This window comes from Brassica oleracea, chromosome C8, assembly GCF_000695525.1.
Source record: "Brassica oleracea var. oleracea cultivar TO1000 chromosome C8, BOL, whole genome shotgun sequence".
In the NCBI taxonomy this organism is placed as follows: Eukaryota; Viridiplantae; Streptophyta; class Magnoliopsida; order Brassicales; family Brassicaceae; genus Brassica; species Brassica oleracea.
In genome coordinates, this window is record NC_027755.1 from 20,300,885 (window position 1) to 20,317,497 (window position 16,613).

Below are 16,613 nucleotides of genomic sequence, written 5' to 3' on the forward strand. Positions count from 1 at the left end.
ACCATGCTCCCTTGCGAATGGTTGATTAGTTGCCTGTTGTAAAAATCATCGTAGTCCAGCACGATACTCTTTAGTTACTTCACCAGTCTCCGGATCCTTATGATTGTACATCCATGCCCGTAGCGCGTATATTTCATGTCTGGACGCCATTTTTCTCTTAACTTTTTATTTTTTTCTTACTCACAACACACGGCAAATATATTTATCTCAACTTTTTTTTCTTTTTTCTTTCGTTTTTTCTTTTTTCTTTTGTTTTTTTTTTTCCAATGGTCGCTCACTTCTCATAGATGCTATATATAGACATCTGAAAAATATTTGCAAGACACTTGCAAGGGAATTGCGACGGAAATTGCAACGGAATTGTGATGCCTTTCCCCTTTGCAAGGGATTAGCGAGAGATATTTGTCCCTTGCAAATATTAGTTACACTTAGAAAAAACGTGTATCACCAACTTATAGGTTTTTTTGCGAGATTAGTTACACGAAACAAAAAACGTGTTCACCAACCTATCTGTTTTTTTGCGACGGAATTGCAACGAACATATATGGTATTGCAATTCTCACGCAAACTCCTTGCAAATTTGTAACGGACTTGCGACGATAGCTTCTATCGCAAATTTGCGACGGATTTGCGTGAGTTTGCGGAAAAGTCTCGCAAATTGGCTTGCAATTTTGCGAGGAAACTATCTTGATGTAAATTTGCGAGCGTTTTGCGAGAAAAATTATTTTCGTCGCAATGCCCTTGCGGCTCCGTTGCGAATTTGCGAGGAAATTTTTCCCTTGCAAATTTCCCTTGCAACATGCGTTCTTTCTTGTAGTGCCTGTAACAAAATCGTTTGATTCTATGACAACATTTTTTGTGACGTATACATGTTCTTTACATTCTTCGATATCTAAATTCATCGTTTTGGTATGCATACCATATGGTCTGAAATGTCCCGACATATAGTTTGATTTTATTTTTGTAAGTGTTTATTTTGAATTGCTAATGAGATAAACGTGCAAGTCATTTAACGACTCAAAACTTATGTATGTGGCTGATCAAATAATTATGATAACAGAAAACAATGCATTGACCTATATATTGGTGGTTCATCATTTTTTTCAAATAAAAGTAACCTAGAGCAAATTATTTCTTCACATGCTCAATCGTGCTTATCTAGGGTTACTCATATAAATCTTTCAAATGCATGATTGGAGATTACCTTCTCTTTTATCATTATGTTTTTTATACATAACATTTTTCATTTCGTATGATCGTATCATGGGGAATAATAACCACTCTTTTCAAATAATATATTTTAATAACCACTTTTTCCCGTATAATATAGTTTAATACCACAAAAAATAACCATTCTGTCCGACAAATATATACGCTAAAAATAACTAACACATTTGGGTTTGGGTAGGTTAATTAATGATTTTTCAGACCTAATGACAGCCATGTAGCAGTGCACAGAATCACTGTCATATATACCTGGTTTTTAATCTATTACTCATTCTGTTTCTAAATAGATGATGTTTTAAAAAATTTTTGATGTTTTAAAATAGATGATGTTTTCATATATTAATGCATTTTTTTATTTTATCGAAAACTGTGTAACCAATGATATTTTGTAGTTTGTTTTGTGATTAGTTGAATAATTTTTAATTTATATTTTAATGATATTTTTAAAATTAAAAAAAACAAATTTTTTAATAGTTGTCTACAATCTCAAGACTTCATGTATTTTGAAAGAGATGCAGTAATTTTATAGGGGCCAAAATCCGAAGCTAGTGAATTAAAGTGATAGATTATATGTTTGACTTTGACTTTTTTGTATAATACTTCCTCATATACTATGACAAAATGTAATCAATCATGGTTAGCTAATAACGTGTCCTAGAACAGCCAATTCAAAAGTGTAATCATAACAAAATCGTAATGATAAAAATACAGATCTCATGGTTGTATTGACAATTAACGATTAATTAGTACCAAAAGTGAAACGTATACCAGTAATTTAAATATATAATAACAATAATAATATGCTGTTACAAAAAACAATAATAATATGCATGCATGTTACAATCTCACACAAAAACAAAAAGATAGCAACGATCTTACATGAAAATGAGGGTAGGTACTTTGATGTTTGATATAAATTAGCATATTGGCTAACTGAAGGAATAATCTAACTACATCTTTGATGTAGGTTCTTCTTTTGAAATGATAAAAGAACAAAGGTCGCACACTATTTCTTTCTTTCGACTTGAATTCGTATTAGTGGTTACTGGTTAGAGATAGTTCTCGAACCAGGTTAAAATCTATCGCGAGATAGTGCAAAATAAAAGTAATCATTGGGATAGTGGTTTAGCATAGGTGTTTGTCAACTGTCATACGATCATTATTTTTATTGTAGTGTAAATGACAATATACTGATTTTTCTCTAAAGATTGTTTGCTTTAATTAATAATTGAAAATCAAAATGATGTTTTGGCGTTGGATATGTGGTTGTTATAATTCGTACATTATGTCGTCTAACCAAAAATGATTTTTTTATTTGATTGATGAATTATTGTAAAGAAGCAAATTCGGAAATTTTCGGATATAGATTTTCACATCTAAATATTTGCCTCTCGTTTGTTATACTGTAAGTCTGTAATTATATATAAAAATAACTACAGATGATGTCAGTAAGTACTCGACACACATGGTAGTCAGTAAGTAGTCACTCATGGGGAACCATTGCGTCATAAACTAGGAGATCTACCGCCAAGATTACGGTCAAATAAGATACAGTTTGACCGCACTGCCAGACACACGAGGAAATAATTTAGAATGCTGTCAGTGCAATGTCGTAGTTCATTTGTTTTACCGGGTGGAAACATTATCTGCTGCATCTCCGACAACGTGTACTCTTGATACGGTAACATTTGTCCCAATTAGTTCGGAGTATCAAAGGCAGTGGGTGGATCATCGAAAAATCAAGCTGCCACCGCACTCGAACTCAGTGATCTCCGAGCCACTGATATTGCGACGTATAGGCTCATCAATAGCGCAATCAACTGGCCACATGTTTTTTTCCTCTTTGTTTTTTTGAAAGATAAGATAGTGTTTTTTCCTTTTATGTACGTATAACTCATTCTGAATTTTGGTTTGGTGTTGAAGCATATTTTGAATAGAAATTTAAGCATTACAATAAGGTAATAATATCCTTGAGGATAAAATATAACCAAGCAACATACTCAATATCTTTTTTTTTGAAAAAGGGTTTTCAAACATACTCAATATACATACGTAAAAGTCCATATGCTATATAAATTGCTCACTGCATTTTTTTATAAACGGAAATGGTTTTTGATTCCATTGTTTATGTTTTCTTACGCAAAGCTTACGTTTTACTATCCGCTAGAAACATATACCTAATACCATATTCTTAGACGAATGTGCTATATAAAAAATGGCTCTATAGATTTTTCCTTGAAATGATTTTATATGCACTTAGAATTTAAATTTAAGAGTGCAGTTTACGAAAAGCTCAAAAAAGTGTGTAAAACGATTGTGTTGTCAATAATTTAAATATTTTAGTTGAAGGTGAAAGACTTTAGTTTCCCTGAGACAACATTTAAGTTTGTACATTGATATTTTTTTTAGATAAAAGTATAGTCCTCGTGCAAATCATTTATCGTATTTCTCTGTGTTCTTTACCCCTTTTTCAAAAAACATTTTAACGCAATAGAAAAAGAAACGCAAATACATGTACACATTCATATAATCCGTGAGAGAGATTTGGTGAGGAGTCAGGCATTGCCGACAGGAAAATCTGCCTCACCACCAAAATGGTGAAAATACCAAACCAATAATTACCACAACTTTTGTTTAGGTTGTAATTACATGAGTACATAATTACAATAACTCTTTTTCTTTCACGACATAATTACAATCACTTTCACCATGTGTAGTATACACACACACATGTATATATATATATATATATATATATATATATATATATATATACATCTTTATTTGTTTATAGTAGATAAAAGATTATATTCTTATTTTTTAAAGAAATTATGCTGTACAATACGAAAACTGAGCTGCAGTGTATATATCTTTTGATTCTCTTTCAAATGTACATGCAGAAGAGTGTCAGCCAATATTTTTGTATTATAAGTTCAGCTTTTGTCAACTGTCTAGATTTAAGCCTTGATCTTCTTCTTGTTAATTGTTCAAGGAGGTGGTTGTGGTGAATCTAATGCCTGCTAGAAAGTTCAAAGTTATACAATGAGGAAAAACAATAAAGTGTACTTAAGAAAAGTAGTATACTTTGATATTTGTGGGGTATTAGTATAATTATTGTTTTCTACTTTTTGGAATTTCCCCCTTGTTAGGCATAGTTAAAATTACCACCCCAATAAATTGATTCCTTGTTAAATAATTTAAGCTAAAACCTGCTTTCCCTTCAATCAATTAGCCTATAGTTTCAACTTTAAATTGATTAGTTGATAAGCATTAGTATGAATTCTTTTATTAAATATTACAGTACTTTAGAATATAGTAATATTACAGCATGTATACATGTGTGTTTCTGTGTGTGGAGTGTATAAAAAGAGGTACTTGACTTATCTATTTGTCTATAACTTAAATGGTAAAATAGCATCCAATAATTGTATTTCTTTTTTACTATTTCCAACTAATTGTTTGTTTTCTCCATTGATTTCTCTGTTTTTACTTAATTTGTGTGATTTCACTTTAGCTGTCCGGTCAGTCCATTTATGAAATCTTGCCACTAGATTTCAAATAATGGTACTGTATTTTGATAAAGTTATGATTTACAGGAATATAAATCATGGGTTACAGATTTTCTTCTTTAGAAAATACCCCACAAAGTACAAACCATTGGCTCATAGAAATAAAGAGGAAAGATATAAACCTTTCTAACTATTCAAGCTGTAGAAGTCATGGGTAACTTAAATCACACAATTGCTAAACAAGACCTCTAATAAGTAGCATAATCCATAAACAGCAAATAGGGTTCAAGAATCTCAACAAACGTTTATTATTTTAAGGATGTAGGGTTAAACATTTCACATTTCACTGCTTCTTTTTTGAAATTGTATATAACAAACACAACAATGATTTCGACGCAGTAACCTCCCACTGAACTTCCTTTCATAGTGGGGATCCACATTTTTGTCTTCTGAAAGTTAGAAGATACATTGAAAGTTACAGATATACAGATGCAAAATCATGATCATAATCACGGTTGAAATGAAATCAAGAACCCGCTAATCAGGCTTTTTTTCAGCTATCTAGACTGCAAAATATGCATCTTTAGTCTATGTCATTGCCATCAACAAACGTTACCATGAAGAAAGAACATTAAACTTTCAAAAGTTAAGTAATCTTTCTCGAAAAGTAAAGACATGTGTTTTTAAGTCATGATTAAGAATATGAATATCGATGAAAAAGCGGGATGGATCATTACATTTTGTACCAACAGAAGAAGAAGCCAAAGCTGTCATTAATTAGAGTTTCTAACTTCTAACCGATACATCAATGGTTATGAGTTGTGACAACTGAAATTTACAATGTTTCATCAAACATACACTGATAAAAGAGTACTAGAGAACCAATCTATGCCTTAAGTGATTGATGGAAATTTTTATGATCACAAGACTAGAACTTCAATTTTTTTTATTTACTGAAAAAACTATGGTATATATAGGCTAAAGAAATACAAAAACTCAAATAACATATGGAACCAATCACAACATGAATATTTATGATAATCAAGGGGTAATAATAGTAATGAAAGAAAAAGAATCCAAACAATCCTACAAGATGCAAAACTCTAATGGGAAAACTAAGCTTAGACAAAACTGATCAAAAACAAGATTTTCAAATTGGAAAAATGTCACACCTAGGATGTGTCCACAAGAACATCATTTAGCAAATTCTCATCACCATTAGCCATAGCAAGCAGCTCAGCATCCATATCCTCCTCATTAGAGAAATCTCTTCTTTCGAATTTCGAATTAGCCGATATAAAGATCATCTTCTGAGCTCTATCCATAGCTGCATGAGACCTCCCATGCGAGCTTACCCATTTCAAGAGAGAAGAATTGCTTCTGAACCCACAAGTAGTTGCATGGAGAAAAATGAGCCTTACCGCAACTTTCCCTAGTGACCTGAACTCACTAAGATACGTCTCCCAAACAAGCCTACTGCTTTGAGGATTAGCTATCCTCATCTTACCAGTAACCGGGTCACGCTCTTTCATCTGAACCGCCCTTGCATACATTGGATCAAGCCCTTCGGTTCTCCATTTCATAAGCTCCATCAACGCAATGTGTGCCTCGTCTCTAGACACAAGCCTTGTTATCAACTTATCCACATCTTTCTCTTGCTCCGGCGACAAACATTTGAACGGAGGAAGATACTTGCCACTACTATCTCTTATCAAGTAAAGGGGGTCGAGTATGAAGGCCGCAGCCCAAGCCGGGTGATAACTCTTCTTGAATCTTCTCTCCACAAGCTTCTCCACATGTCCTTCCCCTACGTTGAACTTAGAGTCCCAATCTTTAACCTTAGCTCGTAGCTCGTCCCATAGAGGGAGGCACTGCCCAACGAGCAGCTTCTCTTCCTCTATCCTCCGAGCCATCTCTTTAACAAGCTTGATCAAAGCGTGAACCGCCTCCACCTCGTTCCAAAACCCTTGGTCTCCGACCATCTCTCTAACCTCCCTAGCCGTGTGATCCTCCATCAAAACAGCTTTACAAGTATCATCATGCATCACCGAATGAATCGCTCTAGCGGAACTCAACACATCCCCGAGGAGATTAAACAAGGGCTCAAAGACACAATCCTTGCAATGCAAAGGCACCCGTAGCATTATCGATTCGCCGTGCTCTTGCATCTGATACTTACGGTGCGCGTGACGTATCTCCGCCGTGTCGTTGGTGAACTTAGCGAGTCTCGTACAGTTTCGCGAGACGGATTTGAATAAAGGCAGCTCTTTAATAAAGTCTTTGATCAAGCTCTTGAGCTCTTGATGCTGACAAGACAAGTTCACCATCCACTGGTGCTGGCTCTCGAGACTCTTGAGCGCTTTGTTATTAAACTTGTCGGAGACTATCCCAACACACCTCTGAGGTGAATTTCCGCAAATGCCCTTAACCGTCTCCAACAAAACCTCCTCCGCGTAGTTAGCCGGCAAGGCTCCGTTCGCTAGAACCGCTCTTCTGTAAACACTCGTCCCGTTGGGTAGATTCACGACCAAACTCACCAGACTCTCTCTCCACCCGTCGGATGCGATTTGGAGGAACATCGCGTCTCGGATTCTCGATTCCGACACGGCTCTCGCTTCCTCGTACTTCAACTCAAGTCTCGTCGTGGCGAAGTCTCTCTTGGAGACGATCGGTAAACCGACTTGGGTCAAAAAAGCTCGAAACTTTGGATGCTCCAGACCCGAGAGAGAGACCGAGCCGCAAGACTCGAAGACCCAGTCGGAGAGAGAGTCCAGCGCCGAGTCAATCTGCGATCTCGTGAGAGACTGCGTGTGCGATGGCTTAGGACTCTTGAGCTTCTTCACACTGTCTTCGAGCATAGCCAACGGACCCAGATCGTCTTTTCCGCCGGAAAGCATCAATCGCGGCGGCGGCGGAGCGGAGTACGGCGACTCTCCGCCGCTGAATCTCGACGGATCGACGACGGTTATCGGCGTCACGTGGTAAGAAGGAGGAGGATTGAGCCGGGAAGGAACGGCGCCGGAGGAGTGTCGTTTCCGGTGATGAGAAGGAGAAGAGGAGGAGGAGGGGCTGACGGCGGAAACGGGAGTAGCGACGGAGGAGGTGAAGTTGGGGCACGTGCCGCGTTTGAGATGCTCGGAGGCGGTGCGGGAAGGGTTGGAGGCGGAGAAAACGGCGTCGCATAGGGAGCAGCGGAGTTTCACGGCTTTGGGGAGGCCAGTGTCGGTGTTGCGCACGAGCGTTGGCTCGAGGTGAGTCCAGTACCACGCGCCTTTGCCTTTCACTGCTTTGTTCCTCACCGTCGTTAAGCCTTCGTATCTCTTGTTCAGAGCCTTCGCCGTTAGCTCCTCCGTCGTTATCGCCGGAGGAGGTGGCGGCGTTTGTTGTTGTTGTTGTTGCTGAGCCGCCGTGGGAGTGTTGGTCGTCGACATTGTGCGCTTCGAGGAGGAAGATGTTTTTAGTTACTTGTTGCCTCGTGAAAAACGTCGTGTGACATCTCTTCACCGGAGACTACTACGCCACGTCATCACACTGCTCTCTAGTTTCTCTCTATTGTATCCTCTTCACTGATCGCTAATGTGATTTTGGGAGAAAGAGACAGCGGAGAAGAAGAGGAGATATTGCGAAGGTAGTAACGAAGCGCGTGGGAGGAATGAGTTGTAAACGGACGTTTTTGAGAGGAACAAGGTGAAAGCAGAGTTCCCACGTCGTACGAGAAGAACACACATACGTTACATTGGTTTAAGACACTCTCTCACTTCCCCATGATTGGGGCGTTTTCTTCACGCGCGTCAATGTGGTTTTCGGACATTGTTTTTCTTCCACCTTTTTTAATTTTCTTTCTTGTCTGCTACTTTTATTTCATTTTTTTTTTCTTATTGGAACTATTTGGGACCTTAATTTAATGCATTTTAGATTCTCGTAATCTATACATGTTTTTCTTGTTCTGCAGTATTCAACCACTAAAAGGTAAAAATCTAATTTGGTAAAAGTAAAATCTAATTTGGATTGTGACAAGAGTCAATTTATTCCTAACTTAAAAGATAGTATATTATGTTTTTATTCAACTGTTTATAAAAGTGCACGTGTAAAATTTGATATACATGGTTTGTTGACAAGCGAAAGAACTGTATAACGCTCTTAGAAAGATTAATGAAAAATTACTTCAAATATCACATTTATAGTATTATTTTTCATGATTCCGGTAACTATTTTTACCTTCACTTTTAATGAAAAAGTAAAAAACATTATATGTCTAGGGTTAACTAATTTAGACTTAGGATTTAGAAATGATTAGTGGTGTAGGATTTTTGAAATATGAAATTTAGGATTCTAATAAATATATAAATAAATATTTTTTAAATATATAATTTTTTTAAAAAAAATAGTTTCAAACATAATTTTTGATTTTCAAAAAGAAATTCTAATTTGAAAAAGTATAATTCGAAAAAATGAATTTTTTTATTTATTATTACTTTTTTATTTATTTAAATAATTATTTATTATATATATAGAACAAGGATATAACAATTTTTTGATACTTAATTAATAAAATAGTTTTAAAAATATTTATTTAGTAATGATAAAATGAATAATAGTACCATGAAAAATATAAAAAATTTCCAAGATTAATTTGGTTTAAAAAATCCTCAGTTTGTATTTACTTGAAATTTTCAAGACACTCGAGTATTTCAAGACAAATTAAAACTGGTGACTGGGATTTCCATTTGTGTCTTCTTGTCTACGTGGGATGTGTTCAGTATTTGGTTAAAAAGGGTAAACTGGGCATTTAATTTTGTTTGTAGGTAGATGGTGAAAGACACGAGAGTGTGTGTGTGTGTGTGTGTGTTGACCACATTGCGTTGACTCATCAGAAGGACATCTCTTCGTAAATATTTTATTTCTACCTGTAAAGGTAAAAAACGAATGAAAGCTGTGGTTTTATAATTTGACTGAATCCCTTTTTAGACAATTTTTGGTTCTTACTTCTTACCATTCTAACATTTATTTTGTTAAGAGTCTAGAATATTTGGTTGCTTTGGGTTTTCTGTTTCATTTGTTGTGTATGAATGTTCATTGTCATGAGGGTCATGGCCGTCGCCAGCAGTTTGAACTTCAAAGTCATGAGTTACAACACCCTTTGTACTCTTCACAACATTCACATTGAACAAGCTGGATTAAAAGACCGTTGACAGCTTATATACTTTCATTTTACACATTTTCATCCTTTAGATAAAGCATAACTTAATATTTTTAGAAAAACATTGAACACAGAATCAAAATGAAATATATAACTAGAAACAATAATTAAAGTACCAAGTGGATGTAAATAGGAGTCAAGTTTTAATTGGTCTAAAATGTGTATATATAATGTCAATATATAGAACCACATGTCACAACTGTCTCCCACTTTCTGATGTATGCATGGTTATACATATGAATGATCCATTTCTGAGTTCAAATGTACATACGATACTAGGCGAAATTATATTTTGCTAGCAGATATTTAGATCAGTCCAATCTTAAAAGTTTTATAGTACTATCTATAAGAACGTTCTTGTCTGTTACATAGCAGCCACCCAAAATTCAATTCATTATACATTTTCTGATAAACTTGTATATCATGCTGCGAAACACTTGATCAAAATACATCCAAGCCTAATTAAAAGATGTTGATTTTGTGAATGATTTGAAAAGAAAATGTGTAGCAGCAATAGTAGTACTATAGATATACATATACACTTTTGTTACATAGAATGAGATTCTTAATTCGCTAAAAAGAAACATGAATTTTCGTCTTCCACTAAGTGATGAATACTTGTAATGAAGTCCTGATCATTTGATATAAATTATATTGACATTAATTATTACAGTGAGTATGTGGCAACGTAGTTTGCTTGATTCACAAGCTGGTACGAGAGTTATCTTTTCTCAACCACTCCACCATATATATATCGTGTTTGCAACTCAAATAAATATTATATACCATAGAGTAAAAGAAAGCATATAATTGAGATAAAAATCAACGGCAACTTTTAAACAGATAATGCTCTTTTTCGAAAAAAAAAAAACTTTTAAACAGATAGCGATGGTAATTATTTAATTAGTGAACATGGATAGAGTTATAGTAGCCTAGCCTTTAAAAAAGAAGCATCATTATATTCCTAGTCTATTAATTTGAAATCTGTACGAAAGTGAGGTTATGGTATTTGGTAAACTGGTAATCACCGTATGCATTGGTTGTCTGAGAGTAAAGAAAAATGAGAAAATACATGGAATATATGAAACTCGTTTTTGTTAGTATAGAATACAGCTGGCTTTTATCAAATCACATCATTAAAGGTTTTTGGGCTCCATATTTCTAATATTTGTAAAAAAAAAGTAACATAATTAAATGGCTCTGGCGGCCTATTGTTTTTCCTACCAAGCCCAAGCAAACTATTTAAGATGTATTTAGGCCTAGCTTCACTGGCCCACGGGCTTATGGAATCATACCGGAATATTTAACCGGCAACGATATTTTGGTCAAAGATAAGAAATCGGTTATACCAGATCCTAACCGAAACATTAGAAAGAAGAGAACCAGAAGTCTATTATTCCGATCAGAATCTCGAAACCGAAGCCGAACTGAACTATCTAATCAGTTCTTTTTAGTGGAAGGAAAGAGAAGAACATCGAGTCAGCGACAATAGATCCGAGGAGATTGTCGGAGCTAGAAAGAGGAAAATGGGAGATATTTGGACATGGCTTATTTCCTTCTTCTTCCTCATCGCTCTTGTCGGAATCATCGTCTATCAGGTTCCAACTCGATCCTGTTCTCAAATTTTATGCAAAATGAAACCCAAAGTTCTCTACTTTCCTATCGAATTCGTTAGTTTTCTCCATACGGTCATAGTTCTGATTACCCCTATCTAGATTAAGGAACGAACAAAGGAAAGATGCAGACTTTGTGTGTTCTGGGTAGTCTCTGGTTTAACCTGAACTACAGGTTTATGTTCTTCCCGCATGATCGTTATAGGAAAGTTTCCATTTTTGGAAATGTTATTACCAAAGCAGCTAGTTTAGGTTTCGTTGTCGGACTGTGTTCATGTCTTGTGTGATGAGCTCCACTATAGCGCAATGGAGTCTATCGTTTAGTGTTTCTTTGTTTAGACTATGATTACAAGATTAAGAGGAGTCACTGTCCCATTGATAAGCTGGCAAATCGAATAACTTCCCAATGATCATAAGTGAGAAGAAACTAAAATTGTCTATTTCATTTGGGGCAGCTTGTATGCTTAGCGGATCTGGAGTTTGATTACATCAACCCTTACGACTCTGCATCGAGGATAAACTCCGTGGTTTTACCTGAATTCATTATCCAAGGAGTTCTATGTGTATTCTATCTCTTAACAGGACACTGGTTCATGTCACTCTTATGTCTTCCTTATCTCTATTACAACTTCCAACTGTAAGTCTGTTTTTCTTTTACATCTTAATCAACATGGTTAATGTCTTTGATTATATCTAATTAGGTGTCTCTATTGACTTCAGTTACTCGAAGCGACAACACTTGGTAGATGTCACGGAGATATTCAATTTACTTAACCGGGAAAAGAAGAAACGGCTGTTCAAGCTGGCTTACATAATCCTTAACCTCTTTCTCACTATCTTCTGGTAAATAAAGAAAAAAAAACATGTTTTAGAAACCTTCTCTGCTTCTTCATTATTGATCAAGGCAGCTAACATGGCTTTGTCTGCAACTTTTTTGTTAGGATGATTTACTCGGCGATGGATGATTACGAGGATTGACTGATGAATGATGATGAAAAGGCGATCCAGCTTCTTTGTTTTTTTCATCATCGGCGCTTAAAAGATACAGCGCCGTGGTGGTGGACATGAGACAAATGAAAGAACAAAGTGTTTGCTTGTGGTACACGTTTAATGTTGTTTGTAAGATTAGTGTTTTTTTTTTAATAGTAACATTTTGAGATCCTGATAAGATCTAACAGAAACAAGTACAACTTAACAAGTCCAGTGTTAGGAAAAAAAGTTCGGTAGTTCATGCGAATATTGGTTCTGTAATAAAAAAAGGGAAACTTTCTAAAGTTAGAAACATTCGGTTTAAGTTGCGTAACTAAGGGGTTAAAGTTATAAAACCTAGTCCAAACCCTATTTTAGCGCGTGTCTATAGCCATCGTCTTGATTCGTGAAGCCTAGTAGTCTCGTTAATCAAGGTGATTCCTGTCTCTCTCTTTCGCTCGCAAACAACTCCACCTTCTATAAGAAGCTTGGCTTCATCGATCGTCCCTTGCTATAGAGCTTTGATAGATCCCATTGCTTTGGTTCCACTGTAGAAACTTGACCTAGATATGTCTGGAATGTTAGATTTGGGAATCGAAACCTGTTGTGATGCTTAGGTAGCTTAAACCAGTTATGGTAATCGTTGCATCATATGATCATTGGTAATGATATGTTCTGAGTTTCAAACCAGTCTTAGTAATGTTCTTGAGTCCTCTTCTGATGTTATTCAGCTTTTTTACAGGTTTTTCTTCTTTCAGAGAGGTTAAAGTTCAATGGTTAATGCAATCAAAGGAGCGTTCATCTCCTGGTTCGTTTCTCAATGATAATCTTGTAAAAAAGTTTATTAGTACAATTTGAAGTTGTCATGATTAGCAACTCGGTTTGTCTTTGTTTTCGCAGTGATATTCCCATGGGGCAGTTGATAGTGAACATGAACAACTCGATGCCTTCGTCTCAGAGATTCATAATTCATGTACTTGATAGTACTCACTTGTTTGTGCTGCCACATGTTGAGCAGATGATTCGCAGCGCCATTGCTGAGTTCAGAAATCAAAACTCTTACGAGAAGCCTACTTAAGACCACATCACCTTCATGCTTCTTCTTTTCAGATTCGAATAAACACTTCATAATTAATAAGATGGAGAGAGTTTGGCAAGATTAGACTTACTCATATGCTTATAGTGAATATTGACTAGTCATTTACTCTCTGCACCGGGATTAGAATCAGTCTGTTTTCTCTGGTTATGTTTGATTAGGTGGATACTCAAAATGATGATATTGGTCTTGTCAGAAACTCATTGTCACAAGCAAAAGGTTTGAGACTGTTTCTCTGTGTTGGTTTTTGAATCAATCAATTTTCTCAAACCAAGGTGGGTTGCATCAGTTTTTCCGGCTACTTGAATGTGTTTCTCTTGTTTTTATTTAATATATTTACTAATCATTTTAATGCAGTAATTGTAATTTAATAAAGAACATTTTATACAGGCTTAAATTCATTTTAAAAACAGTTATATCCGGTTCTTATTATATTTTTATTAACTGTAATCACTTTTAGCATCTCATTTTATATATTAAAATAAATGTTCAAATAATTTTACGTATTTTTCAATTTAAATATTATATACATAAATAAAATTCATGAAGTAATTAGAAAGTTACAGTTATGAAGCAATGACAAAAAATATTAATACAATGAGAATATTAGTTAACTCAGATTTATTTTGGTGACATAATTTTTTAAAGAATAAATAATAAAGAAAATTTAATATTATATATATGGTGTGGTCAATGAAATTAAAAAAAAAAGGAAAAGAAAAAAATATATCCACTATTTCTCTAATGCAAATATTCTGAGTTGAACGCTCAAATTCTTTTATATACAATTAATATTTTATGATTTTGTGAAAAAAAAAGTGTTTGGTTTGTGTAACACCAAACACTTAGAAGTCACTTTGGACATGTACACATCTCACAAACAGACTCATTAGACAACCTTCAATCTTCCTTTTGTTGACGAAGCAAGAAAATACATCTTTTCTGAGTCATTATCCACATTTCTACAAAAGCCTAATATCTATACTACTATCACTACAAGAAATATGAGTATTAGTAGCAGTGCGCGGTAGCACGAATTCACGAACTGCCACCGAAAGTCCCAAAATCTTAGCACTACTCTATTATAGCACTAAATTTGCGTTAAGATAAAATTTCATTAAGCGGGAAAGCAAAAATCATTATTATAGCTGAAAAAATATTTTGGAGCCAACACTTAGTCAATTTTTGGGTTTCCTTTACATTTTTGTGTTAAAAAAAAATAGGTTTCTTATCTCTTTGATAAAAAAAAAAAAAACTTTCTTATCTCTAGTCGTCTCTGTCCCTCTCGAGTCTCATCTCTGCGTTTCCCCCTTTACTCCATCTCGAGCTCCACCACTCTGTGGTCTCCACTCACCCACAATCGAACAAGGTGGCGCCTCTTGTCCACTCTCGAGCCTCACCGCCGTGCTCTGCTCATCAATCCACCGTGCTCTGCTTCACACCGCAACAGTCTGGCCGTCGTCGCCACGTCGGAGCTCTCATCCATCGCAATCCATCACTGTGTCCGTGACCAAACGACACCACGATAGCACCTGCTCCAAATCAAGCTTCTCTGGCGCGTTCTTGCTTCAACGGAATCATGCCTCACCGTCGGAATCAAAGTGGAGAAGAGAAACAATGGCGTTTCGACAAAAGGTTTGGCTTTTTCAAACCTTTTCAAAAGAGCTTTGAGATGTCTCGTTTTCGAAAATCGATTTGTGGTTCTTGTTGTCTCTATACGTTTTCAATCAATCATTATAGGACTCATACAACTTCGAAATCGATTCTGGGTTAAGTCTCTGCGTTTTTGTTCCTTCTTTTACTTTGTCTCTTTGCGTGAATCTATGAGTGACTGTGAAATCTTAGAGTAGCACTGCCTCTGTTTCCTTTCATTTCTCTGCGTGAATCTATGAATTATATCGTCAAGTTTCTGTTCAAGAACCGGATTAAATAACCCACTTGCTTACAGGTGCTGCTACCAAGTAGTGGGCATTGGAAGATGGTACTAACTCTGTCGCTATGGCTAAGAGAAGAAGTAGGTACATATATATGTGTTATCTTTGCTCGTTTCTCTTTATTGAGTGAGTTCCTGATTTTTCATTGCTGAAACTACAGTGAGAGCCAACTTTGAGTTTTTGAAGAAACTTGGAGTTGATTGGTGGTGTTTCTACACGTGAGGTGCAGGTGGAGTTCTTCTTGTTTACGACATCAGCAGACAGCAGACTTTTCAGAGCATTGGTAGATGGCTGAACGAGCTGCACAGTAAGTAACATCACACACAAATATTCATCTCTTTCTTTTCTTATACTAAATAATCTCATCTCTTAATGCAAATATTGCAGCACACTCGGACATGAACGTTGTGACGTTCTTCGTTCATTCGTTACGAATTGGAGTTGATTGGTGGTGTTGTGTTTTACTTGTCTCTTGACAGGTGGTGTTGCGGAAACGCCTTGCCCATATCAAAAGAGAAGTTGATAAAAAGATGGTGGAGAAGAGAAGTTGGTTTCTTGTGTTCTTCTGTGTCAAGCTTTGATCTGAGTTAAGTGAGATTCGGTTTGGATTAGATGGTGAAGGAAACAGAGTAATATGATGTGCTCGGCGTTAGCCCAAGTGCTACTGAGTCTGAGATCAAGACTCAGTTTGTTTATGACTAGATTTGATGGTTATATGTTCTTTTATGGAGTTCGTGTGTTTCATGTATTGATTTTGTATGTTTTGATTCTTTGATGGAAAAACATGTGGTATTATATGATTTATTTGTGTTTTATTAGAGTAAATTATATTTATTAATCTTATTGCAATTATATTATAAACATTATGCTTAAAAATTAAATTATCATTTTACAAATTTAGGGATATATAATTTTAACAAAGTGACTAGCTAGATTTATTTTTAACCTCTATACCCTAAATATATTTTTAATCCCTAAACCCTAAAATTAATCATAAAATATAAATTTTAAACTTTAAGAATTTATATGAATCAATATAAATATACTAATGTAACCTGAATCCAT

General features: G+C 35.4%; 3 protein-coding genes across 3 annotated transcripts; 2 read left to right on the top strand and 1 right to left on the bottom strand.

Annotated features, from left to right (window-relative positions):
- Window positions 1-5,802: 5,802 nt before the first annotated feature.
- On the bottom strand, window positions 5,803-8,469 carry LOC106307152. The gene has a single exon (XM_013744026.1). It carries the CDS (start codon window positions 8,165-8,167, stop codon window positions 5,909-5,911), a length of 2,259 nt encoding a protein of 752 aa, XP_013599480.1. The 5' UTR covers window positions 8,168-8,469; the 3' UTR covers window positions 5,803-5,908.
- Window positions 8,470-11,349: 2,880 nt separating this feature from the next.
- On the top strand, window positions 11,350-12,763 carry LOC106310310 (protein cornichon homolog 4). The gene is made up of 4 exons (XM_013747546.1): window positions 11,350-11,534; window positions 12,005-12,186; window positions 12,270-12,392; window positions 12,491-12,763. The coding sequence occupies exons 1-4, from the start codon at window positions 11,463-11,465 to the stop codon at window positions 12,525-12,527; spliced, it is 414 nt and encodes a 137-aa protein (XP_013603000.1). The 5' UTR covers window positions 11,350-11,462; the 3' UTR covers window positions 12,528-12,763.
- Window positions 12,764-13,291: 528 nt separating this feature from the next.
- Window positions 13,292-13,596, top strand: LOC106310311. The gene is made up of 2 exons (XM_013747547.1): window positions 13,292-13,326; window positions 13,419-13,596. Exons 1-2 carry the CDS (start codon window positions 13,292-13,294, stop codon window positions 13,594-13,596), a joined length of 213 nt encoding a protein of 70 aa, XP_013603001.1.
- Window positions 13,597-16,613: the final 3,017 nt, after the last annotated feature.

Coding starts and splice junctions, on each gene's coding strand:
- LOC106307152 (XM_013744026.1), bottom strand. CDS start 8,167: ATGTCGACGACCAACACTCCCACGGCGGCTCAGCAACAACAACAACAA.
- LOC106310310 (XM_013747546.1), top strand. CDS start 11,463: ATGGGAGATATTTGGACATGGCTTATTTCCTTCTTCTTCCTCATCGCT. Junction 11,535..12,004: donor TCGGAATCATCGTCTATCAG/GTTCCAACTCGA, acceptor CATTTGGGGCAG/CTTGTATGCTTAGCGGATCT. Junction 12,393..12,490: donor CTCTTTCTCACTATCTTCTG/GTAAATAAAGAA, acceptor CTTTTTTGTTAG/GATGATTTACTCGGCGATGG.
- LOC106310311 (XM_013747547.1), top strand. CDS start 13,292: ATGGTTAATGCAATCAAAGGAGCGTTCATCTCCTG. Junction 13,327..13,418: donor AAAGGAGCGTTCATCTCCTG/GTTCGTTTCTCA, acceptor TTGTTTTCGCAG/TGATATTCCCATGGGGCAGT.